We start from the raw sequence: 27,870 nt of genomic DNA, 5'->3' as shown, positions 1-27,870 counted from the left end.
CAAGCAGAAATCAATAATCTAGATATCAGAGCAAGGAAGCTCCTCATGATCCACAAAATGTTAAACAAAAATCGATGCATCCCGAGAATGTACCTGCTGAGACATGGAGGACGGAACAGCCTGATGGTGCTCCACAAAGTGCACAGAAACACAACTGTAGGGTTGTCTGCGTATGTGAAAATGTTCAACAGACTACCGAATCCAGGTTATATGCAAACACAAATGATTGAGATTTATGTAAATAATGTTTGTCATTGACCTGGTCTTGTATTTCTAGCAGGATGCTGTGCCTTGTATTCCTGCAGGCCGTGATGAAAGTGATCACAGAGGCCTGCCCTCCGCTGCGTTACCAAACAAACCCACTTTACACACCACTCACTGCACTGAAATTTGCAGACAAGAGTGGCAACTTCTCTGTGCGTACCTTAAAACGCCTGCTCTTTGACTACGGGCGGCTGTTCCACTTCTCTCTTGCGCTGCTTAAGTTGCTGCGCTGCTCATGTTGCAGTCGCTCGCGAGCAGCATTGCTGTAAGGTCAGAAATGTGTGATACTAGCCTTTGATTTAATGACATGTTAAGTATTTGATGTACTGTACATCGAAACTGTGCTCTATGTCAGTATAAAGTGTTTGCCTCATTTACACTGAAAACTATTCTTGTGCTAGAACAGCATAAGTGCAGCCATCTCCCATCTCGATCCCACCTTGCACAACGGAATCCTACCTTCACCTTGAGCAAGGAAGCGTTACTGCAGGATCACTTGCTCTTTCATCCAGCAGGTGAAACAGTTCATTGGTCCAGTAATCTCATCACATTCCTCCCCCCTGTGGTAATGCTCCCAGCCTTGTCGAACACTAACACAAAACAACATATGCAGTGAAGCTCCCATATTGCCGTTCTTTTGAGATTGAGTAATTGCGAGAACTTTTTGCAGAAGAAAAAACACAAGCTGAAGTTGTGTCAAGTTCAAAAACTAAAAACGTTGATTCGTATGTCAGTGCACTTGTTATTCGAGGGCATGAATTGTTCTGCAAAGCAAAGTCGAGATAAAAACGCAAAACTGCTATTTGTGTTGCAAGCAAATGAAGGAGCACAATACAACAACATGCCAGCACCAAAAGCAGGCCAGTACGATGAGAAACTCGACGTTCTCTTTGGAAACAGACATACAGAGACATGACAGAAGTAAATAGACACCTTAAATTTTTTTATGTCATCTGTATAAAGCAAGTTTTACTCAGTGATTTGTATTAATATTCAACTATTTATTTGCAGAAACAAGTTTTTGGGTCGTGTATGACCATTAACTGCAGTACCTTCATCAACTGGGCTTCTATTTGAGAGCAGCTCCGAGAAAACCTCTTCTTATACCAGCCAGCATTGAAGGGAGAAAGAAGGTGGCTGACAAGATGGCCACTTGGAGTTTTGGCAAACTGTCATTTTTCAGATGAGTCCCAATTTGCCCTATTTTCTGAAAGTGGACGCGTATGGGTCTGGAGAGTTCCCAGTCAAGAGTTTTCTGTGAACCAATTGTAGGCAACTGTCAAACATGGCGGTCTTTCAGTGATGGGTGTGGGGAGCAATCTGGAGCACTTTTCGGGCAGAGCTTGTGGAGTGTGTTGGCAACATCAACACTACGATATACATTTATATCCTTGAGGATGGACTTCTCCCTCTGTTCTCCACTGGTCAGATGGTCAAAAACAACACTCTGTTCATGGCAGATGGAGCTCCATGCCACACTCCAAAAAACACCAAAGAATGGCAGGACAGAAATGGGATCAAGCGACTTCCATGGCCAAGTCAGTCTCCTGACATGAATCCCATTGAACACCTCTAGGCCATATTGATTTGAGCTGTGTGGAAAAAGTCCAGGAAACCAACATCACGGGCAGAATTTCTAACCCGTTTGCGTGAAGCCTGGACAGAAATCCCACAAGAGAAAATTTTGAACTCGTTAGTTCTAAGCCTGAAAGAGTAAAAGTGTTGAAATCTGCAAATGGCAAGTTTACAAAATACCAGTGTATCTATTAAAATGGATCAAATCTACTTCAAATGTTCAATAAATAAATTATATTTACTTCTGTCATGTCTCTGTACAATGGTCGTTATACGTACATGCAGGAGTGCAATAACATTACCCCTAGTCCATGACAAAGTATAAACGATCAGTTCTGTTCACTGCTCCCAATATCCCTGAATATTTCAGCCCCTTGGAATGAGATACCTTGCAGTGTGAACGAGGCATCTGTTTCTTTAATTATATCTTTGAATTGTCTAAAACTCTGTCAGGAAGTTATGGTGATGCTCCACAATACTGGATGATCACATTAATGTGACTTAAAAATCCAAAGAGCAATAACACAGGTTGATGTCCTGAATATTTCACAAAAGAGCTAAACATAAATTGATTAATATAATGTGCTTACCCAAAATGGAGGAAGAGCAGTACAATGAATCAGCCTGTGGTAGCAGCACATCGCTTTGTATGCAAAATGGCCTCAAAGCAAGGACGTCGTGTGTCCTCCAATTATGAAAGATCATGTCCCATATATTTGAATTTCAATTGTTGTGTTTTTTTTGTGCAAATTGACATCCCAATATCACAATTAGAATGTATCAGGGTATTGTTGTTAATTAAGTTATTTTAGGGGTTTTTTTGAAATCACTTTATTTATAAATTCGATTTGAAAAAGATGCCAAAATATTGTTCAATTCTGCAGGCTACGACTGCACAGCAACTTTCAACTTCTGTTGTCATTTCTGTACACAACAGCTGCAAATATCCTCTGATGATTGCGAATACAGCACACAGGATTGTATGTTTATTATCTCTGCTTACATGTAATTTTCCAAAAGTCCCATAAAATTATTAAAGATCTCATCCTCTGTGAAACGAGTGCAAGTAAAATTTTCATAGCATGGAAATACACTTGTTTGTTTGTCCTTGTTTTTCCAATGTGGGTTGGGATTTGAACTTGTAATCTCCAGATTACAAAACAGAAACTCAGCTCATTGAACCAATGGCGAAACCAAAGTCCAATAAAGTGAAGCAGAAAATGTGTGCAATCTTTAAAATACCAGCACTGTGGAAAGGGGCCATCTGTAAGTGGGGTGCTAAATAGAGGAAAAATGATTGAGAAAAGGAAGTTGAGGGGAGGAGAGTGATGAAGGGATGGAAAAGGGGGGGGGGGGGTTGAGGGGAGGGAATGGGCTAAGGGAGGGGGTGCATAAATAATGGCAAGCGAATCAAACATTCCACCATATTTACATCAGTAATTCAGTGGTGCCCCTACTACAGAGAAATAACAAAATTAACTTGTTAAATATGTTGTCACAGACATCGTTATGGCAATTTACAGCATCCTGAGGGTGTTGCTCAATCCGTAGGCTTAGAAAACCAATCAGGTCAAACAAACCCACTTTCTTAATTTCCTAACTGGTTTATTCAGAGGTTAAGTGCACCACAGAAGCAAAAAATAAATAAACAAGAAATATGTCGTGCATAGTATGAGACTTGCGAAATCGATAAAACAAATTTGACCTTAAAAATAATTGGTGGTTGAATTCAATGACGAAATAAATATGCAACTCTTCAAATTTAAAGTCAATCGGATGAAAATTGAGGATTTTAGAAAACTCACCTAAGTTGACCTCAAAAATAATTGGTTGTTGAATTCATTGACCTGAAATATAAATCCTCTTCGAATTTCAAATCGGTCACATGGAAATTGAGGATTTTAGAATTCTCACCGAAGTCGTTGACCTTTGGCCTATGTTTACCTCTTGGCCTATGTTGAACTCAAAAATAATTGGTGGTTGAATTCAGTGACCTGATAAGCAAATCCTGTTCAAATTTCAAGTCAATCGGATGATAATTGAGGATTTTAGAAATTTGACAAAGTTGTTGACCTTTTGACCTCAAAAGCAATAGGCTTCTTGCTTGTGATGAACTATACCATGTGGTGAAGTTTCGTGAACTATACCAATCACCTGTAGTTGATTGACAAACAAACAAACAAACAGACAGAATAAAGCACAAGACCAACTGACATGCATGAAAAATCTTCGATTTTTGCAAGTAATAAATAAATAATGGTAAGTCAGATCTATCGGTATGGTGCAGGAGGACACAGTGAGTGAGATTCGGGAATGGCAGATTGGGCAGCTGGCACTGCTTTAAAAAAAACATATACAGCATTATTATTGTTTAGGCATACTCGAGGCTCATGGAAGAGCTAGTACTAGTACACTGAACGGATCAGGACGAGAGAGACAGAGACAGAAACACAGATAAACACCGACAGCAGAGATGAAGGCCAAGATAGATGCAGATTTGGACAAACAATGTGTGTGGGGAGCAATGGGGGACAGGAGATGATTCATTTGGTGGACAAAATGGATACAGAAGGAAACTCTCAGGAGGTAAAATTGGAAGGAGGAGGGATTGGGGTGGTGGGGGGGGGGGGGGAGAAGGGCGTTAACAAGGGGAGAAAAATCATGGTTTTGGATTGGGGATGATCTGAGATGGCGGTGAACGACTGTCTTGAAGACCTGGAGGGAAGAATGGGATTGAAGAGAATGTGGAAGTTGGCTCCATAGGTGAGAAAAAGAGGAACAAATGAGGAACCACACTTTCAGGACCACAGTGGGGAATGATCAGTCTTTGGGCAATGTATGTGCCCTTGGGTGGTCAGATGTGTGCAGCATGGTACAGTGGGTTCAGGTAGAAGAGCTCTGAAGGCATCCAAGGCATGTGAACTGTGGCAGTGATGATATGGTCTTGTAGAAACAGAGAAGAAAACCCAAGGGCACCACATTGATTCCAGCCTTGGGACCGTCGGCATCGTGCAAAATGTCAACGTGGAATCACAGACTTGTGAAGATGGATGGAAATGGCACAGAACAGCAACCACCATGCCAAGACTGTTCAGGACCAAGCATGCACTTTTATACCAACAGCAACCAAATTCACCAACTACAAATGCTGGACAAGACTCCTCTCTTCTTGGTTCTCTTCTCTATCCTGGTTGTTAATGCTGCAACTCCTTCACCACCTAACTTTCTCCAAATCTCCCTGAAACTCTCCAACCACCACTCTCCACAAATCTCTCAACTGTTGCTGGGACATCCTTTAAATGATCTCTTCCCATGCTCCACATCAGTCACTCTTTGAGCCATCCCACCAATCGAACAGCCAACTCAAGCAATGGTAAGTCAGGGAGCTGATAAGCAAATGCATGTTCAAATGTTGAACCTGCCTGTAGGTTGTCAGTTAGCACAGGTTTCGGAGAAAAGGCTAAAATGAAGCAACAACAGAAACTACAATACAATACCATATACCGACCATTTCATACATCTCCTGAGTTGCCATATCTGGACAGTGGTTATGTCTGGATGGTGTTTGTCTCCGGTCGTGTCCGGGTAGTGTTTGTCTCTGGACGCGTCGGGGTGATGTTTGTCTTTGGACAGATTGGGGCGGTGTTTTTGTTCAGACATGTCTGGGCAGTGTTTGTCTCCAGACAGCTTGGCTCCAGATAAGTCTGGCTGGTATTTGGCTCCAGACGTGTCCGGACAGGAGTTCGTCTCCAGGCGATTCCGGTTGGGAGTTCATCACCGGACATGTCTGAGTAATATTTGTCTCCCGACAGCTTGGCTCCAGAGGTGGCCGGGCAGTGTTTGTCTCCGAATGTGTCCGTGCGGTATTTATGTCTGGACGGGAGTTTATCGCTGGACATGTTGGGTGGTGTTTGTCTCTGGTCACTTTTGGGCAGTGTTTGTCTCCAGACGAATCCAGGTGGTGTTTGTCTCCAGACATGTCTGAGCAGTGTTTGTCTCCGGACAGCTTGGCTCAGACGAGTCTGGGTGGTGTTTGTCTCCGAACATGTCTGGGTGGTATTTATGCCTGGACGGGAGTTTGTCTCTGGACATATCTGGGAGGTGTTTGTCTCCAGATGCTTCTGGATGGTGTCTCCAGATGCGTCTGGGTGATATTTGTCTCCGGATATCCCTTAGCGCGGAACAAGTGTGTGTCTATCCTCAGGAGAGACAGAAAAGAACATCCTTCTAATCTCAAGTCTGAACTCTCAAACCACTCTCCCTCCTCCAAATTCTGGTGGCATCTAGTCAAATCTGTTTCTGGAGTCTGTTCCTCCTCCATCCCCTTCCAACCTCAAATGGCCACACTGCTGATACTGTACATGAAAAGACTGAATCCATGAACTCGGTGTTTGCAGCTAAATGTTGTGTCCACGACCCATCACTTTCTCTACTCACCTTACCCAGTCGCACCCAACTGTCCCTGGCCTCTGTGTCCTTTTCTTCTGACAAAGTGGAGAGCTTGCTGTCAAACCTCGACTCAAATTCTGCCACCGGTCCAGACGGCATCATCCCGCGTGTCCTAAAAACCTTCTCCTCTGCTCTTGCTCACCCTCTCTCTCTTCTATTCACCCTCTCATTTGCTCAAGCCCATCTGCCATCTGCTTGGAAATCAGCAAACATTACTGCCCTGCATAAAAGGTGCAAAAACAGATCCTTGCAACTACAGACCAATCAGCCTTCTCCCAATCATCAGCAAGGTTATGGAATCCATCATCGCTTCAGACATGAAATCCTTCCTCTTCTCCAATGGCCTGATTTCCGATCATCAATTTTGATTCAGACCAGGTCACTCTACCCTGGATATGCTGCTTCTGATCTACCAACAATGGATGGAGGTCCTCAATGCCGGACATGAAATCAGAGCCATATCCCTGTACATATCGTGTGCTTTTGACACGGTCTGACACCCTGCCCTGCTCACTAAACTCTCTTCCGATGGTATCCAAGGCCATCTCCACTCATGGCTCGCAGAGTTCCTCTCCTGTTGCAGCCAACATGTGGTCCTTAATAGAGTTCTTTCATCCCCTCTTCCTGTCCTACTGGAGTTCCTCAAGGCAGTGTTCTGGGCCCTGTTCTTTTTCTGGTTTTCATCAATGATCTCTCCGACTCTCTGGAAAATCCTCTTTATCTCTTTGCTGATGACTCCACCCTCTGTCGTACCATCTGTCATCCCTCAGACCGACAAGCCGCAACTTCTTCACTCACTGCAGATCTGGATAAAATCACAAACTGGTCCAACACGTAGAACATGTCTTTCAATCCAGACAAATCTCACACTCTCACTATGTCTCCCCGAAAGGACCGTTTAGAACCCCGCCCTCCCCCCTCCCCATCCCCCCTCCCCCCCAATCGACTTTCTGAACAATCCTCTGGAAGAAGTCCTTTCATTCAAGCTTCTGGACTTCACTATATGCTATGATCTATCCTGGGAAAGCCACATTCGCAACCTGGCCTCCAAAGCCAATCACCGTCTGGTAATCCTCTGTCGTGCTGAGTCCTTTCTCGGCCCACCTGAGATCCTGACCACATACAAACCTCTCACCTTTCTTGGTTTCACGCTGTGGAAGCCAAGGGATTTCAGATTATTGGTATCTCCCGCTATGAGGCTGAGTCTTTGGGTCTCTCACTCTCTCACCACAGGCAGGTCTTTGGGCTTTCTGTCTTCTAACCTCTCCTCTCCGGTCTCGCCCCACCCCCATGCTCTGTCTGCGATATCTCCCCTCCCCCCCACCCCATATTTCCGCAGGGCGCTCAAGGTCTGCCAGCAACCCCCTTCTGGTAAAACTACCAAAATCACGAATCACTGCTCACCTTCACTCTTTCATTCCTCTTTTTTACCTGCCTTTTGAATAAACTCCCACACTCTCTTCAATCCCATTCTTCCCTCCAGGTCTTCAGAACAGCTGTTCACCACCACCTATTATCTTCCCCCCATCCAAAACCACGATCTTTTCTACCCCCGTTAATCCACCCCAAACCCACCTCCTTCAAATTCCCTGCTTTCCTTCCTGAAAGTCCCTGTTGTGTCCATCTTGTATACCCCATGTTCCCTGCCCCATCCCTTGCCCTTCCACAGATCTCCTAATGTCTCTGTTCTCCACTGTTTTGTCCTTCCCTCTCCCGCCCATCTTGCCTCATGCCCCCTTGCTGTGCATTGTGCGTTAACAAGCCTCGACAATGTATAAAAAAGCCTTTGCCAGGGAGATAGAGTGGGTTTTAAATGCTCCTGGCCGGTTTTATATAGAACCTGGTAGTTAAAAGTAAAATGTTTGGCCATGTTATTTATTTCCCTTCCCTTCCTCTCATGCTGTCTTCCTTTCCCATCATGCTGCCTTCCCTTCCCCTTCCCTCACACTTACCTCCTCCCAAAACCCCCTCCATGCCACCCCCTTCCCCTCCTCTCTCCCCCATCCTCTTGTCTCCCCTCCCCCCATTCCCCGGAGTCTGGGACGCGTCTTGACGTCAGGGTCGGGCCTTGGGAGTCATGGAATCATTGGATCATGGGGTGTGACTCTCTCGGTACCTGTGCAGGATGAGACGGAGACTTAATTCCTTTGGTACCAGGTCTCTTCAGAAAATCCTTGGCTATTGCTAGTTGGACTTTTGTCCAACGAGCGGTTGCTGAAAGAGACTCAAATGAGATTTGTTACCTGCATAGTCCGTGAACGTCAGCTGCGGCTGCATGGACATGTGGCTTGTTTTCCTGACACTGATCCTGCTCTCAGTGAGGGTCTCAGTGAGAGTGATCCTGCTCTCAGTGAGAGTGAGCCTCATGAGTGGAGGTGGCCAATGGCTGCGATCACATGCCTCCTGGTTGCAGCAGGTTGATCAGCATCTCAAGGAGATGGGTATGAGTCAGGCATCTGCCTGGAGTACTGGTGGAAAGTGGATGCAGCAATGCGCTACTCCGGCACATGCCCCCATTCCTGACCTGACCTGAACTTTGGACTCAATCCCCTCCAGAGGAGCAATATTTGAAGCCACTGCACTTGCCCGAAGTGGGGACCCTTACCCCAGAATACTTTGGATGAAGGCCTTGTACCTTGTATGTTGCAATAGACTGAGTGGCTCACAATGAAATTTACTCGATGGAGAATACAAGGGCAACAGCCAGTCTCGGAGGCCATTTTGTTAATGTGATGCACCCAAGACAGCTTGTGACAAATTGTAAGGCCAAGGAGCTCTAGGGACTACATTTCCTCCAGGGATTGGCCAAATAAATGTACTTCAAATGTTAATGGGTTGAATATTTTAAATGATGTAACAGGCATGTCAGAGTATCATTTTCTTTTTCTTCTTCTTTAAACTGCCACAATTATTCCCACATCCTTGAAGGGTTGGTCAGGGAAAACTTGGCCCAAGTCTTTCATGAATTGGCTGCCCAAGCCTGATGCGCGACAAAATAGTTCGGGCAGGAATTAGGAATTTGGCCATGATGTCGGCATGAGCTCGCAGACTCTTCCCAAAAAACACTGGTAACTTTAATGTCCACAAACTAATGCCAGTAGATGGGACACCAGTTTAACGTCCATAATGATGAATTGCCCTGCCTGTGACTCACTGCCATGACACTTTATAGATGGGCCTCGATTCAAACCCAGGCTCGACAGCTTAGAGGCTAGTGTGCGTATCTCTACGCAATCCTGCCAGCCCAGAGTATCAAGTTATTATTAATACCTATTTTCAAAAAGCCATTTAGTTTTATAAAATAAGATTTTTTTCATAATATATCCATATGTTTTATCAAAATTTTCAGTGTATAAGAAAAGAAAACATGAAAGTTTTTGCAATTATTATCCTTTTTCCTTTGGTATTTGACAAAGTTGACAATTTTTTTTCCTTGTTGTCAAATATGTGTTTTTCGAAGGAAAAAAAGATTGCACTGAAATATTGATGATTATGATGATGACTTTTTGTGCCATCAGGTGGTAAACCCCCCACCCCATCTTCAGTTGTTGTTTTTGCATTTCTGAATCAGTAGTACGTATATGTACTGGGTAATAATTTGCATGGGGAGATGTCTTGTATTTTGTAGTCCTGGGTTCCTCAAGATGGTAAACAATACTTCCTGTTCTGACTAATTAGGGCCACTGCTCTGGTTTTTGGTGTTTTGGCTGCGACTAATGCAGGCAGACGGGAGGACCAGTTTAACGTCCATCCGAGGGACAGCACTTACATTGATGAATCAACCCTACTGTGAAACACGGGGATGACAGTTTATAGCTGGGTCTGGATTTGAACCCAGGCTAGACAGCTTAGAGGTGATTGGAGCTGTGACATCACCAACCTCAAGAGCAATATTGAAATCAACATAATATTCTAATGCTTGTTATTTAGAAGTCAAAGTGTAAATGTTTTCCAAATGTCATCACAACCTTTTTCCTCAAATCTGACAATTAGTATCTGGACATAATCTGAGGAACTCTAAATACATTGATATTGCACAAACTTGAACACATCGATGCAATATATCCCCCTTTCCTTACCTTGTTCGACTGTGAACAGTTACATATGAGCTATTTGAAAATTTTCTGTGCTTTTGTGACCTCAGTCATGTACATTTCTTGCTCAGCTGGACTTTAGGCCGTTGAGCTTATGTGATCAAGCAGTGTCCATAGGTGAGTGAGCGAGTCAGTCAGTCAGTAAGACTATAAACACTTCAGTCATTATCGCTTGAACCAAACACACAATTTTGATGAAACTGGCCACAAACTTCATACCTGATGCCCAATGAAGGCATGTTGACTGCATCAAAATCTGCACTCATTAACGAGGTCTATGGTATTTGCTCCCCCCCCCCCAAAAAAAATAGGTATTTGCTCTCTTCTCAGAAACTACACACATGATTTTGATTAAACTTGACCACAACCTTCATCACCTGTGATGTACTAAATTTTGTTCACGGCATAAAAAAATCAGGGTCTCGGGGGGGGGGGGGGTGGGTGGGGGTCTGTGGCGTTTGAGCCCCCCAAAATAAGTATTTGCTCTCTTCTCCGAAACTGCACACACAACTTCATTGAAACTTGACCTCAACCTTCATCACCCCTGATGTACCAAAGTTTGTTCATGGCATAAAAAAAATCAGGGTCTAAGAGGGTCTGCGGGAGTGTTTGAGTGACTGTTGCTCCTGATCCAGGTGAGCTTCAGGACGCATGGTCCTATTTTTAGTTTTGCATATTGTTTGTTTTTTCGTTGTTTGCGGTATTTTTTCATTTTTAATAATTACTTTTCAATCCTTTCTCATGTCGTTTTGATATCCTTGTTCATGTTTTATTTTTAACCTTTAATAAGTGCTGAATTATCTGTTCCATTAGATCTTTTCCTTTATTCTTGATTTATATAGTTTATTATAAAGTTCAAACTTGTTTTTTTTTTTTCTTCGCAATAGTATCGATTTTATTTTCCATTTTGACTTTTTTATTCCAATTTCCTGTAAACAAAATGATTTTAGTCATTGGATTTCTTGTTTGGTGATTGTTCAATAAAATCGAAATTAATTTATTATTATTTATTAGCTGCTGATAAAGTGCAGCAGTAAAGGTGACACAAGAGAAATAGGCCATGAAAATAAGGATGAGTGATTATATATATATATATATATATATATATATATATATATATATATATATATATATATATATATATATATATAAATGCACTCTGCAAAAAAGGTACACATTTCATTAAGAACCATTTTTTTTTCTTTATTTCAAATCAATGTAAGATATGGAGTTAAAAGAACCATTTTACTGATATTTAATTCAACATAAAACTTTAAATGACAAATATTAGTATAACCTTTTTTCGCTATGGCTGTAGACATTCATTTATAGAAAACAGAAGTTTCATTCCGAAAGCAAGATATTCATAGAAGTGAGAATTGAAAATGCATTGCAGGGTGAGATAACAAGACAATAAGTGCAACATAATTGATTAACCTCAAAAGCCTTGACAAGTACTGCCCAAGAACGCCACCTCATCTACACTATGTCTAGTTGAAAAGGTTCAGATCCCAAGCCTGAAACCAACCAGTGAATGTTGGTGGCTCACTACCCTGTTTCACAATCACCACCGGTATAGAGTGCCGCTTTCCAGATGGATGTGAATTCGAGTAATCTGTAGCTGTGATTTGGCAGGGAAAAATGAGGTGAAAAAAATTAAATGGGCTCGGATATTTAATACAGATGAGAATGAATATTCTCATCTATAATATGAATAAAGAATAAATAAAACATTTATGTAGTGCTCTTCATGCAAACCCGTCTCACAGTATCCTCTTCCAATTTTGAAGAACGAAAAAAAGGAAAATTTGTTTAATCGTTCGTCATCATTTGATTGAAAGCTGTGTTGAGAAAGAACTTTTGTTTAAGGGTATATTTAAAAACAGAGAGGATGTGAAGAGGAAGAATATAGAGTGAATGATAATTACACAGTTTAGAAGTGTATTTTTTAATGAAAAAGAAAAGCCCATGATTACCAATGGATTTCAGACTATTTTGCAGGATTGCTGAATGATGTCGGTCATATGAGTGAGGTGGTGCGAACATTGAGATTATTTTGGCAAATAGAAACTGGAGTAAAACGATGAATGCCTTTTATTTTTTACATTCATCCAAGGCTCATATCTTGCTCAAAGTGGGATCTTTAACGTCCACCAACTAACGCTGGCAGATGTGATTCCTGTTTAATGTCCATCCAAGGGACGACATACGCATTGATGAATCACTCGCATGTAAAACACCAGGGTGACAGTTTATAGCTGGGCCAGGATTCAAAAACCCAGTCTCGACAGCTCAGAGAGGAGTGTTTGCTCCTTTTTGGAATAAAAGTGTTTGGCTGAAGAGAATTTTACTGGGTTCTGATGAATAACATTCAGTTGCATTTCGATGAAGAGTGTTCAGTTAGGAAGCATTATATTGCATTCAAACGAGTACCTTTTAGTTGTGTTCAGATGAAGAGTGTTTGGCAAAAGTCAAATTGAATTTTTTGTGCCATTCTATCACTTATATTAGTTAAACTGGAAGCTCAGAAATGGAAATATCTATTATAGAAATCCAATTTACGAGGGTGTAAACACACATTGCTCTGTATATAACGCTGTATTTAACCATAGCAACATGCCGAAAATCTTCAACATAAAAATACAGGACCATAATTTTGAGTGGTACTGCACATTTAAAATGAATAATCCACAGTTCAGTACAGAATACCTATGAAGCTTACCACATTTGGGAGCTTCTGTTCTCTCTACCTCATTGGAATCCTTGCCAATCCAAATAAACAGCTGTGAAAAACATCAAACAAAAAGATAGGTATTACAATGATAAAGACATGTTTAAATGGTTCAATATATTCATAAATCAGCCATAGAATGTGTGTGTGTGTGTGTGTGTGTGTGTGTGTGTGTGTGTGTGTGTGTGTGTGTGTGTGTGTGTGTGTGTGTGTGTGTGTGTGTGTGTGTGTGTGTGCGCGCGCGCGTGTGCGTGTGCGTGCGTGCGCGCGTGTGTATACTAGCGGGATATGCTTACACTCACGAACCGTGCCTCCCCATTGTCTCGGGTCACTCATCTACATTTGATTTTTCATTTATTTATTTTCATTTTTTTTCTTCATTTATTTATATTTTCATTTACGGATGCTTTCCAATGGTTCTGTGATTTTCCCGGTGTATCAGCTTTGATGTCCAGCAACACACAAAATTTCAACTTTCTACGTTACCTGGAAGGTACCTATATTTAATATCAGTCAGTGAGTCAGTTCAGTCATTGGTTCGAAAGATATATATATATATATATATATATATATATATATATATATATATATATATATATATATATATATATCGCTGTGAAACAATTTATACCTTTGTAATTACGTGTATCTATTACTAAAAGGAGCAGCATCCATTCATCTGCGTGTCAATCACACTTTATTCTAAAAGGTTCCTGCTGTTGTAGAATAATAAAAATGGTACTGTTGGAAAGCTCATAATCAATTTATTTTGTCAGAGAGCTAATAATTGATTCACTTGGAAGAAAAATTTGTGTCTGTTTAATCACAAAAATAGCTGTTTAAAAAGCGTCTTTCTGGGATAAAAGGAGAAGAAGCGAGATTCGAAAATTAATGCCGCGGTTCCAACAGTAACATTTTTAGTATTCTTCAACAGCGTGATGACCTCTTGGCCTTTCTGTTGTTCATTGGTCTGAGGAAGCTCGCTGGGAAGCGAGCAAAGTGTTGCCTGAGACCGGATCTGCTCTTGCTTATTATTTAAGTTAGCAGAGTAGATCAAGTTTAATTTCTGGTTTTAAGCACCTAGATCTTTAAAAAAATTATCTAAATATATATAATTTTCCAAAAGTAAGAGATAAGACTATGGCTGCTGCATGATGAACCCACCATCCAGGCTTTTAAAATGTTGCAGGAACCCCCTAAGAGGTTGCAGTGAGCTCATTATGAAGATGAAGTCATGACGATGCTCAAGGATGGAGATCTTTAATGTCAGTCTGTGAGTTTTTCATTTATTTTTGATCATCTATTCCCAACTGCAAATTGTAGCTCGCTAGCTGCGTTTGAGCAATGCAGAAGACACTGCGTTTGCTTCGCAGGTGACGTTTGTTGTTCCCAGATTGTGCATTAATTGCTATAATGAGATCAAATTCTGCTGTTGCTGCTGTCTGTGGCAAAAGTGAAGAACAATGTGTTTTCTTAAAAGTGTGTCCCTCTATTCTTTCACCTGATCAGGAGTATCCAGAAGCATGACATCGTCTGTAGCCAAGTCTGTCTGCATGAAATCGCCAGGAACCTCCTCAATCTGTAGGAAATTTATTTTTAGAAACTGTTCTTCATATATGTATACAGTACATATATATATATATATATATATATATATATATATATATATATATATATATATACATATACACATATATATATATATATATATATATATATACATATATATATATATATATACATATATATATATATACATATATATATATATATATACAAATATATATATATATATATATATACAAATATATATATATATATATATACAAATATATATATATATATATATACAAATATATATATATATATATATATATATATATATATATATATATATATATATATATATATATATATATTTACCAGGAAGAATTTCAGAAGGTATTTTCTCAAGATGCTAACCTATGGATCAGATAAACTACAATCTTTTGAAGCAACACAATAGCTCTGAGAATGTGCAATGAATGATGGATACAATTTACTCAGCTATGAATTCCTTAGATATCAGAACATAAGTCATCCACATCCAAGCAATTTGTGATCAAGAAAGTTTAAAATCTGAGCATAAGCATGTTTTTAAATGGTAGGTGTTTGAAGTGACCTTTCTGCAAGCAAAGAATAGTTTCCTCGAAGGCACTTGTAATTCTAGTCAAATATAGGTTAGTCATTTGGCCGAGCTTATGCTGTACTCGTTTATACTGAGATATCTCGTACATGTCTCAAGCCAATTCATCTTGGAACATGTCATTTCAGAATGGTTCTTGATGAAGCAATATGCTTACATTTAATGCCATTTTATGCAGTGTTAAAGTCATCACAAATTATAAACAATATCACCAATATTTTCAGTTTTTTAAAGAAATGGATCTCGGAGGGTTTATTTTTTTTTGGAGAACGATCATCATTATCTTCCATGTCTAGATTGTTTCTAAAATTTTGCTCCGAAAGATTTACCTCTCATGTTTGTTGTACTTTTCCAATATAAAGTGAAAGCATGCCAAGTGTTCCATGAGAAATTTTAATGAGAGTATTGATAATCATGTACGTTTTAAGGTACCTTGAAGTTACCAGTCTTGTTGGAGCAGGCAAATAGGCGTATTTGGCTCATCTCGGAGATTGAAGCCAGGGAGGTGGAAGTCTGGTAATTCTTCTTCCCTCCGAGTGCCTTCCAAAACTCCTCTGTACAAAGTCAGGCAACCGATATAATAATTGTTACTCATTATATTAGGGTCATACAAAAAGTTCTGCACCTCAGCATATAAATGTTTTATCAAAATGTCTACCTGAATGCAAAATTACATTTCTATTGTTAAGTTATTGGGTTGGCAGGATAGCTTAGCATAATTCACACTCTCATTCAGCTGTCGAGCTTGGGCTTGAATCTCGACCCAGCTATAAACTGTTACCCTAGTGTTTCATATGCAAGGTGAGGTGTCAATGTTTGCCCAATTCATTAGAAGGACATTAAGCTGGAGGACCCATAAGCCAGCACTGGTTGTTGGTGGATGTTCAAGATCTCAGAATGTATTTCGTGAAGACGAGGTGAAATTGCTAGTACCAAGGAAAATTCCAAATTCCTGCCATCTTTCGTTGAAAGTCAGGCCTGGCCTCCGGTTTATGAAAGACTTGGGCCAAAATATGTTCCTCAACTGACTCCACAAGAAGGTGAGAATAATTGGAGTCATTAAAGAAGTTGTGGTTGCCATTTACTGACATGCCTGGTAATATTGTTAACCTCCACCATCGAAGATGGACGGAGGTTACCGTTTTCACCCCTGTCTGTTTGTTACTTACGAAATCTAAAGATTTTGCAAGTATATTGATGCCTTCCGTTTCTGTTTGTTTGTTTGTTTGTTTGTAAATACGATAACTCGAGAACGGAAGTAGCTACCAATGTCAAATTACACCACGTGATTCAGGAGGGTGATGGCTAGTGCCGATTAGATTTTAGTCAAAATCGGTCAAAGGTCAAGGTCACGGTGAGGTCAAATATTCGATTTTTGATGGTTTGGTACAGATAACTCGAGAACGGAAGAAGCTACCAATGTCAAATTGCACCACGTGATTCAGGAGGCTGATGGCAAGTGCTGATTAGATTTTGGACGAAATCGGTCAAAGGTCAAGGTCACAGTGAGGTCAAATATTCAATTTTTGATGGTTTGGGACAGATAACTCGAGAACGGAAGAAGCTTCCAATGTCAAATTACACCACGTGATTCAGGAGGGTGATGGCTAGCGCTGATTAGATTTTACTCAAAATCGGTCAAAGGTCAAGGTCACAGTGAGGTCAAACATCCAAAACATTCGATTTTTGATGGTTTGGTACAGAATCATCATAGAAACTTCTGGTTTGCGTCGCTACCTTCTCGACAGACAGCTTTTATGAGACAAGGTCAGAGGTCAAGTTGACGATTTCGTAAGTACCAGTCTATGACTGCTTGTTTGTTTGTTTGTTTGTTTGTTTGCGAACACTATTACGGAAAAACTCCTGGACGGATTTCGACGAAACTTGGTGGGGGGGATTAGGTATGGTCCAAGGATCATGCCATTAGATTTTGGACTTTGTCCAAAGTCCAATATGGTCGCTAAGGTGGCCATTTTGAAAAAATATTTGAATTTTTGTTTTTGCATTTATACATGTTTTTAGTGATTTCCAACCAAAAAAATACAAAATTTTGCACCTTTTTTTTTTCAAAAAAATTTATATATTTTTTTTGGGCATTTCTACATGTGCGTCGATCTAGTTTAGTTTATTCAATCGTGCTTCAGTAGAGTGATCCGTTTTGACCCACAATGAATAGGATATCGGGTTCACTTAAGTGACCCAGCAGTATTGGTGGCGGAGGTTTTCACTCTACTGAGTGCTCCCCCTCTTGTTTCTCATGTATTTGGAAGGTTTTTCTTCAGGAATAAACCAATGGCCATGATGCCACATTATTGTTGTTGTTGTTATTGTTGTATAGCCCTGGACAGTTCTCCCAAGCAAGCCTGCGGCACGGAGATAGCCGATCGATCTCCCAGGAGTGACCCAGAGATCCCCCATATCCAAGATGGTGTACCCCCACCTTCACAATTTTCAAGGCCACAACAGAGTTAGACAGAGAGACAAAAGGGCCGGTCCGTGGGGGCCGATCTGTGCTCTGTCAGTGACCACACTGCCCTGACGAATCCAGGCAGCAGGGAAGAATGGGGAAGATTTGGCCCCGACTTGCGTTCGGGGGTACAATCACCACAACAAAGCATCCTCAATAGTTGCCCACACTCTAAATATGATATCCAAACTGATGCAGGTCGAGAAAACTGCAAATGAAATGCACCGATAAAATTTTGAAACCTTTCCCAACATCCGCAGTTGAGAACTGTCCAGCAATGGGTATAATCCCTTCAGGGAGAAAAATTAATATGTGCATGACATTGCACTTTCAAGCAGGCCTTACACCAGATGATGTGAGTACAGTATCACTGTTATGAACAAACCACTTGCTTCAAGAAGTTAAGAACTTCAATAAAAATTGGGAATACCTAAGTCAACAGTACATTGCATTGTCATTGAAGATCTGCAGCAAAGATGATCGACAATAATAACAGGTATTCATTGAGCACCTTTCACAGGCAGATGACATTGCACTTTCCGGAAAAATATCAACTTAAAAAAAAGAGATTAAGGTAAAGAAAAACAAGCTCGAATGAGCTAAGATCCTCGTCCTCTCAATGATGACGTCATAAAAACGAATATGACGTCATTGTGATGTATCAGGTTTGCGATAAATTATCTGTGCTAATGCCCGGCTTGATTCCCGCAAACAAAATTCAAACAGCTTGCCTAATTTCAGAGATAATGGTACAGGCGATTTCCATTAGCAGTGATATTATGATGTCAACTTTTTTTCTCGGAAGAATTTCCAAAATCCGAGATGGTCACTGCCTGCACCCACGCGTGGGCTTTCTGCATATACATGGCAAGTTTCACGGAGATCCGATGAAAACTCTGGGTTGTGAAACAAAAAATAGGAATGGCGTCATAAAAATTGATATGACGTCATAGTGATGTATCATATGTGCGGTAATTCATCTCTGCTAATGCCCTGTTCGATTTCCGCAAACAGAATTCAAAAATCTTGCCTAGTTTCGGAGATAATTTTTTAGGCGATTTCCATTAGTGGAGATATTTTGAGGTCATAACTTTTTTTCTCGGAGGATTTTTCAAACTCAGAGACGGTTACTGTCTGCACAGGGTATTTGTACATATGTATGCCAAGTTTCAGGAAGTTTCGATGAAAACTGGAGGCTGTGAAACAAAAAAGTCCACAAGAAGAAGATGAAGAACAACAACGTGAGTAAGACTTGGAGATCCTCCACAAGGATCTAAAAATACAAACGTGGGACGTGAGCCTTCACTGGTGGACAACTATATAAGTTGAATATGGTTCTTTCCAAATACAAACAGTTTCTTGAAATACATGCTTTCCCTCCCGTCCAATCGACTTGTCTGCCCCCCAGCTTTGTGCTTGCAGTCCCTCAGCACCTATGCCCTCATGACAATGTCAAAATTAATCTGTTATCACAAATGATGCACTTTATCATGATCCATCTCCAAGAACCCATGCGTGCTCTTCTTCCTCACCATTATCTGTTCCTCTTGCTCTTCTTCATAAAGATTATTTTCCAAAACTGACTCTCAGTTAAGCGAATGGTCTATCCACCCTCCTCCCACACCTGCAGCACCACCTTTTTCCATGCCTTCAATAAAAAAAATTCTGATCTCCCATCCCATGATCATTATCTCCATTTGTCCAATTTGGGAATTTGGAATCAGCATCCCTCAATTTCATGTCACCTCTTTTGGCTTCACCTCCACTCCACCCCTCAAAGCTTCATGTCCCCCTTTTCTGCATCCATCCTCACACCACCCTCTCAATGCTTCCCCTCACCTCAGCCACTCAAACCTTCATCCTCACCCATCCTGCTCAAAGCCTTCCTCTCACCAATTCTCAAATCTCCTCTCAAATCAAAAAGCCTCCTCTCAAATCTCCCACCCCATCTTGCGCCCTCCCAATGCCTCTTTCCCTTTCCATAACTGTGTAGAACTCAAACATCTGAGGTCTCCGCTCCAATCTTACAGATATCTCAATCTAGGCTGCTGCCAATAATCCAGACATCATCTGCTTAAAAGAATCCTTCCTCCCACAGGGACATCTCTGACTGCTTAATGTTTCTCCTCGGTTATTGTCTCATTCGATTTCATCGGTCCATACCCTGCCCCATCGGCGGAGTTGTACTTTACATCAAGAACTCCCATTTCTCACTGCGCTTGACTGATCTTACACCTTCCAACCCCCAGGAGTACCTTTGGCTGTGACTTCCCCTCTGCTCCCAACTTTTGTTTGTACGTGTGTTGTACCATCATCCAAACAGGGATGACTCCATTTATATCTCTCTCAACCAACATGAACGAACTTTTAACCACTCATCCCAACTCTCTCTTCCTCATATCTGGTAATTTTAATTGTCACCATGCCAATTGGCTGGGTGTTGGTACCTCTCTCACAACCCATGGCACTGTAGCAAAGGACTTCTTTGATTCCATGAGCCTGACTCAACCTGTAAACTTTCTCACCAAGATTTCTGCCAATGACATCCTCCCTTCTGGACTTGGCAATGACCACCTTTCCTGCTAATGTCTCCTGTTCTTCATCTGCTCCAATTGGATGGTTTGAACATGTGCTTGTCAGAGTTAACATCTCTCTGGCTATTTTTTAGAGAGCTGCCTCAATGCCGGTAATTCTGGCAGTTCACTCAGACTGATTGGTAGATACTGGTCGACTCTCCGATGTTTGCCACCTCTGATATTAACTCGGCCTCGGAATTCTTGCACAGAAACCTACTCTTTTCTGCACAGCTTAATCCCATCTCATCTTCAGTTATCATACCCATGGTACACTGAATCCCGTAGTGAGGCAGTTGCCTTGAAACAACTTGCATTCTCTCCCTAAAAGGCAGATCCAACCGAAGGCAATCTCAGATCAATCCAAAAGGCAGCAACAGGTGTGTGTCCACTCTCAGAAGAGCCAGAATACAACATCTGGCCAACCTCAAGACTGAACATTTGAACTTGTTTCCTTCCTCAAAAATCTGGTGTTTCCTTGTCAGGTTTGTCTCTGGTGTATGCTCCCTCCATCCCTTCCCTCACTTCAAATGGCATCAGAGCCGACTCCGCTCCTGAGAAAGCTGAATGGCTCAATTTTGTGTTTGCTTAAAAATTATTGTGTTCTCAACCCCTCGCTTTCTGAACCCACCCTACCCACTCACACCAAACTACTCCTGGACTGAGAATGTGGAAACATTTCTGGCCACCCTCGACTCTGATTCTACAGCTGACCCAGCCGGCAGGTGTGGCAGACCCAGCTGTGTCAGGTCAGGTTAGATCTGTGACCTGCTACAGGTACCATGTAAACCTGTACAAACCTGTTCCATGGTCGGGTTGTCGGCGACTAAACCGTCTCCCCCACCAGGTTTTCTGAAACGCAAAAAAATCTGAAAACCCACTCCGTGGGAGTACCTCCTGTGCAGCTTCCCTTCGCAGGGCAGCTCACCGGATGACGGGATTGGGGCAAAGCCTTCGGGACCCCAATCTTTGATGATAGGAGGGAAACCACGGGGTAACCTCCCTGGGTCAGATTGCGGAAGAGTGTGTCGGAGTGGTGCTGAGGTGTCGTCCACCAGACGGCGGTCTCCTTGGGTTAACCTGAGGCGGTCCCTTTGGGTAGGTGCCTGGAATGTCCTATCCCTAAGAGAGGATGATCACCTGTCTCTGTTATCATCTGAGCTCAAGCGTTTGGACATCGGGATTGCAGCTCTCTCTGAGGTTCGGAGACCGGATTGCGGCGAGATAATGGTGGGTGGTTACACCTACTATTGGTCTGGTCGCTCTGATGATTACCATACCCAAGGAGTTGCTGTGGCTGTGTCCAATAAGCTGATCCCAATGATAATTGAGGTAACACCGGTCAACGAGCATATTATGAGATTAAGGATTCGTCACTCTTTAGGTGTCATTTCCCTGGTCTCTGTTTATGCTCCGACTGAGGCGAGTGATCTCACCGTGAAGGATGCATTCTACGCCACACTCAAGTCTGTGGTTGATCAGTGCCCCAGACGAGATACACTTCTAGTCTTGGGGGATTTCAATGCATCGACTGGAACTGATAGGGATGGTTATGAGACGTGTGTTGGACCCCATGGGTCAGGAACCATGAACCAGAATAGCACTAAGTTCCTTGACTTTGCAAGAAGTCATGGACTTGGGGTGGCTGGTTCATGGTTTCAGCGCCCACAAGCTCATCGCTGGACTTGGCATTCCAACACTGGCGGTGCGGCAAAGGAGATTGACCATGTCCTCATTGATGGTCGCTGGAGGATGATCCAGAACTGCAGGATCTACCGGAGTGCTCAGTTCCTCAATACTGACCACAGGCTTGTTGTAGCAACTCTAAAGCTGCACCTTAAATCCTGGAGAATGGTACCATCCCAGCCGAGGCTGGATGTTGCCAAGCTCAGGGATGAGAGAGTAGCTGAGGAGTTTGCGAACAGGCTGAGTGGATACTTGGGGGGTCTGGGTACTTTGGGGGGTCCTGAAGAGTTGTGGAGTGCCTTTAAGACCACCGTCCTTGATGTTGCCGGTGGATGTCCTGGAACTCACCGCAGGGCAAAGAAGAATTTTGTCTCTCAAGGGACACTGGATACCATTGACCAGAGTCGCAGGGCCAGGCTGAATGGCAGAGCTGAGCTGTTCAGGGAGCTGAGGCGTAAAACTGTACGTGCACTGAGGGTGGACAAGGAGGCCTATATGGGAGGAATCTGTGAGGGGGTAGAGCATCACCTGTGGACAGGTGATTCTCGTCCCGCTTACAGGGGAATTCGCGCATTGCGTTCATCCAAGCCCATCCCTCGGAGCACTGCAGTTGGAGCAGAGAGTGGTAGGCTCTTGACAGAGGAGTCTGAAGTGAAGGACCGCTGGGCCGGTTACTTTGAGCGGTTGTACCAGGCTGATCCCCCAGCTGTCGAGTTGGACGTCAAGGGTGTTACAATCCCTGTTGCTGACCCTCGAATCAACTGTGGTCCACCTTCGCTTGTGGAAACACAGGCTGCGGTGAACCGGTTGAAACGGGGCAAAGCTCCAGGGATCTGTGGCATCCATGCCGAACTTCTCAAGGCTGGTGGAAATGCTGCACTCGTGTCGTTGCATGCAGTTTTGTGCTCTGCCTGGAACACAGGCATCATCCCAACTGACTGGAAGAGGGGCCTTGATGTTCCTTTCTGGAAAGGGAAGGGTGATCACCAAGACTGCAACAACTACCGAGGGGTGACGCTGTTCTCAGTGCCGGGCAAGGTCTTTGCTCGGATAATTCTTTATAGGGTTCGCCACCATCTGCTTGACCACCAGCATCCAGAGCAGTCAGGCTTTACACCAAAGAGGTCAACGATTGACTGTATCCTTGCTCTTCGTGTCCTCACCGAACGCAGACGAGAGTTTTGGCAGGGGCTGCTTGCAGCCTATGTTGATCTCTGTAAAGCGTTCGATTCAGTGAATCAGGATGTCCTCTGGAGGATTCTTGGTCTTCGTGGGGTGCCACCAAAACTGATCGATCTGATGTCTGAACTCTACTCTGGTACTGAGAGTGCTGTGAAGTGTGGTGGTACCATCTCTGACTTATTTCTAGTTGTTACTGGAGTTCGTCAGGGGTGTGTACTACCCCCCACAATTTTCAGCACTTGTATGGACTGGATTTTATGGAGGATGTCGGAGAGATCAAGCTGCGGTGCATCGTTTGGGAATGTCAGGATCTCGGACCTTGATTTTGCAGATGATGCAGTCATCTTTGCGAAGACTTTAGATATCCTTTTGGGGGCCCTCGAGGTGCTGAATGAGGAGTCATAGCCGCTGGGATTACGGGTTTCTTGGGTCAAGACTAAGATCCAGGCTTTCGGTGACATCTTGGATGCTGCTGTCCTGTCTGTGTCTGTTTGTGGTGAGGATGTTGAGGTCGTGGAGAGATTCACTTACCTTGGCAGTGATATTCATATCTCTGCTGGCTGTGAGTCAGAGGTCAATAGACGTCTGGGTCGGGCCTGGGGAGTCATGGATTCACCGGATCATGGGGTGTGGCTTTGCCGGTACCTGTTCGGGAGGACGAAAGTCCGAGTCTTCACGTCCTTGGTACTTCCAGTCTTGCTCTATGGATGCGAGACTTGGACACTGACCAAGGATCGGAGACGGAGACTTAATTCCTTTGGTACCAGGTCTCTTCGGAGAATCCTTGGCTATCGCTGGTCGGATTTTGTGTCCAACGAGCGGTTGCTGAGAGAGACTCGGATGAGATTTGTTACCTGCATAGTCCGTGAGCGTCAGTTGCGGCTGTAGGGACATGTGGCTCGTTTTGCTGACGCTGATCCTGCTCACCAGATTCTCTCAGCGGGGGAGTCTCGTGAGTGGAGGAGGCCAGTGGGCCGACCACATGCCTCGTGGTGCAGCAGGTTGACCATCTTCTCAAGGAGATGGGGATGGGCCTAGCATCTGCATGGGGGATGGCCAGACGGAGGCCCCTGGAGTACCGGCAGAAAGTGGACGCAGCGACGCGCTGTTCTGACACATGCTCCCATACCTGACCTGTCCTGACCAGCCGGCATCAGCCCACGTGTACTAAAAAGCAGCTCTGCTGCTTTTGGACATCCTTATTTTGCTCTGTTCACCCTATAATTTGCTGACGGTCATTCTAAATCTGCTTGAAACCTCGCAGACATCACTATATTTTGTAAACATGGTCCAAAAAATGATCCTTTTAACTATATCAGCATACTTCCAATCGTCAGCAATATCATAGAATCCATCATTGTAGTTGACCTCACATCCTACGTTTTCTCCAATGGTCTGATTTCAGACCATCAGTTTGGTTTTTCCTTAGTACACCTGAATTTTTATCTACCCACAAGGCCTTTATCCGCATCTTGATAGCATACGGCTCTCCTTTCTGGGCTGGTGCCCTTGTCTCACACCTTGCTCAACTTGATGCCGTGGAAACCATGACCATCATCATTGGGATCTCTCATACGTCGTAGGGCCACCCTGAGGCCGCCTCAGAAATTCTACGGCCGCCACACGTTTCTGTCAATTCGGGGGGGGGGGGGGGTACGGCTGCCGTATCCTAGAAATAGAACAAATGTGACTTAGGCTTCACCCCCTTTGTCCTCCCCTTGCCCTCATTCTTCCCAACATCGCTTGTTTCTGCATGCCTGCCTCTATTTTGTCATTTAATTGGATTCACTAGATATCCCTTATTGTCGGGTTTTCCATCTGTTGGATTCACTAGATATCCCTTATTGTCGGGTTTTCCGTGTGTGTGTGTGTGTGTGTGTGTGTGTGTGTGTGTGTGTGTGTGTGTGTGTGTGTGTGTGTGTGTGTGTGTGTGTGTGTGTGTGTGTGTGTGTGTGTGTGTGTGTGTGTGTGTGCGCGCGCAACGCGAGGCTCCACAGCACGAACCAGAAAACCGATTTCGATGAAACTTGGCTAACAGGTGCCATATGTGGTGGGAGTGTGTGCGTTTGACTTTCGTTGCTAAGCAACCACCCGTTGCTATACAGCAGCCGAAAGACCACACTTTCACTATTTTCAATACTTGTCCTTCAGTTTTGAATGTAGACAAACGAGACTTCGGAATTAAACACTTCGAGATATTTAGAAAATTTTACTCGAGCCGATTTTTGATTGAGGTTTTTTTTTTCAAATGGTAGGCCTTCAAAAATCGGGTGTCTATTTACCGTCATTTTTTATGAGGAGTGCCAGTTGGCAAAATACGCAAGAGGAAAAATCTTGCCAGGCAGAGGAACAATTGTGTGTGAACCAATACGTCTTGGCAATGAATCTTCGTCGGTGGATCGGTCAGAATGAAAAACATCGTATCCAGCGCTTCGATCCTCGCGGATCCCTCGTCGCCTACCGGCTTGTCCTACTGTTGGTGTGTTCTCCACTGCCCCTCGTTTTCCACTGTTCCTTTTGTCCTGTTACGTCCTGATTCTGGCTTCTCCACCTCCATGAGCTCCTTCATAAGCCTCAACGCTGTATACCAAAACAAGGACAAATGTGTCCACGAGCAGCGTCCGAAAGGTTTTGTCGGCTAAAAAAATATTAAAAAAATAAACAACTTCCGATATTTTGTCACGTGCCTTGATTAAGCCAATAACGAAACGCGTCATAATGTATTTACGTATTTACGAAATAAATAGTGTATTTACGAAATTACAATACGATAAATGGAATAATCTTTAAATAGTAACGTGAACTTTTCGAAACTTTAAAGCAAATGTCCGAATATATTTAAAAGTTCATGATAGACGCTCTCAAAAGGCACCGTCTATGTGAGGATGTGTACATGTGCTCAGTATTTAAGGAGATCCGGATCTTGTATATACAAGAGCTGAGTCCGAGAGATTAAGGTTTTGTCTTCAGAAGAAGAAGAAGAAGAAGAAGAAGAAGAAGAAGAAGAAGAAGAAGAAGAAGAAGAAGAAGAAGAAGAAGAAGAAGAAGAAGAAGAAGAAGAAGAAGAAGAAGAAGAAGAAGAAGAAGAAGAAGAAGAAGAAGAAGAAGAAGAAGAAGAAGAACAACAACAACAACAACGCCGAGCTCTCTATAGGCAGCGTTCGCTACGCGAGACGCTGCTAAAAATCCAACGTGGAAGTTCCCCATAGTATCCGAAAATTAACCTGCCTGGGTTGACCTGTCATGCTTTATGTTACTCTATCTCACTTTCACAAACAGAATGACAGTTAATAAACAAAATTAAGAATCTTAAGATAACTAATCATGGCCGCATGTAATTATCTCACAAGATCTTAGTAATCTCACATACCTGGCTCAGCCCCCTCTGAAATGTCTGCTTTGACTCCTCCAAGTACACTGGTCACATGAACTGCAGCCTCCACTTCTCCACTGCTTGCTCCCTTTCCTTTCCACACATATGTCTTCGCCGGTGTTTTCAACACGAACACATCATTGGAATTGAGAGCGCCGGCATCTAGGTTGGTCTGTGAGAGAAATATTTAAATTCAGGAAAACCACACCTCTCATTGCTCAACATGTGGATCATGAGTTGGAGGAGTGCACTTCATGCTGGACATCAAGCAAAGCAGGAAGCGAATAAACCCACCTCGACAGCACGTGTAGCACCTGAAGAACCTTGACGAATTTGGTAGAGACGAGTTTCAGCCATCGGGGCTTGTTTACTTTTTCTGCATGTTCCTCCAGCATGCACAATGAGGGGTTTACCACCAAAGATGCTCATTAGATGGGTGGGCTCATGCCCTTGAGTCACTCGCACCTGTAAATACAAGATTTCCGTTCAATTTGCATTCATCATCATAACCTTGATACCATAGTTCTTCAGTTGTCCAATATAATTCACTAGAGTTATTAAAATATTTTTGTTCTCACATTGCCTTATCAAAGTCTTCATGACTTCTGCTTGCACACACATCTAACTCCCGCTTCACACCTGGTTCCATTTTCTAGCATGCAGGAAAACCAAAATGGAGCTCTTGATTGCATCTCTTCATCTGCTCTTTTTTTATTGCTGCCATTCATAAAAGACCCATTATATGCATTCATTAGGAGGGAGATATCATATGGAATGTCATGTGATTTTATGATTGTGAAAGTGTCTTCCATCCTTGACTTTCATGCTTGCCATTTTGGAACTATATTGGTTAGACATGGTATTTTGCCTGCATCTTGGTTTACTAAAACAGTCGTAGGCCTGAAGGTGGCAGGCTCATTCACTCTGTTTGCTCAACTGCCCTGTCTGCTCAATTTGAGGAGAGAAAATCTAACTTCCTGGAGGCATGGCGTTGGCACTTTTTCACGACACCGGCCTCTCCCCTTGGGAACAAATATCTTTGTTGTTTCATTGAAGCCCGAGAGCACTGATTGAAGCAGCCTGGTGTTGGCTGAGTGGTTAGGGTGTCTGGCTTGGGATCTTAGGGTACTGGATTTGAGCCCTGTTGGCTGCTGAATTAACACCATGTGGGGTTGATTCAGCCTGTCATCCTTCTGAAGTCAGCAAAATGAGTACCAGTGTACTGGTATAGGGGCGCAACATCAGTGGTATAGTCGTGCCCCAACAAAATGAAAGCGACCCAGCTGCCATG

The 27,870-nt window shown here is 42.9% G+C and overlaps 2 protein-coding genes across 3 annotated transcripts in view; one reads left to right on the top strand and one right to left on the bottom strand.

Moving 5' to 3' along the window:
- Window positions 1-2,896, top strand: part of RDH8 (retinol dehydrogenase 8) — a 42,259-nt gene extending 39,363 nt beyond the window's left edge. For both annotated transcript variants that reach the window (XM_085882482.1, XM_085882481.1), the window contains one exon: window positions 306-2,896. In XM_085882482.1, the coding sequence (XP_085738608.1) occupies window positions 306-533 (228 nt within the window). In that variant the 3' untranslated portion in view covers window positions 534-2,896. The remainder of the gene's footprint in view (window positions 1-305) is intronic.
- An 8,673-nt stretch (window positions 2,897-11,569) lies between these two features.
- LOC147026728 (scinderin-like) overlaps window positions 11,570-27,870 on the bottom strand; it is a 67,337-nt gene continuing 51,036 nt past the window's right edge. The window contains exons 12-17 of the mRNA XM_085882478.1: window positions 26,874-27,044; window positions 26,577-26,751; window positions 15,731-15,852; window positions 14,615-14,692; window positions 13,105-13,165; window positions 11,570-12,003 (exon numbers count right to left, since the gene is read on the bottom strand). Of these exons, the coding sequence (XP_085738604.1) occupies window positions 11,873-12,003; window positions 13,105-13,165; window positions 14,615-14,692; window positions 15,731-15,852; window positions 26,577-26,751; window positions 26,874-27,044 (738 nt within the window). The 3' untranslated portion in view covers window positions 11,570-11,872. The remainder of the gene's footprint in view (window positions 12,004-13,104; window positions 13,166-14,614; window positions 14,693-15,730; window positions 15,853-26,576; window positions 26,752-26,873; window positions 27,045-27,870) is intronic.

The sequence above is a fragment of the Eptatretus burgeri genome, chromosome 5 (genome assembly GCF_056783735.1).
Source record: "Eptatretus burgeri isolate ZD-2024b chromosome 5, Ebu_testis_v1, whole genome shotgun sequence".
Lineage (NCBI taxonomy): Eukaryota > Metazoa > Chordata > Myxini > Myxiniformes > Myxinidae > Eptatretus > Eptatretus burgeri.
This window is presented reverse-complemented; position numbering and strand designations above follow the sequence as displayed.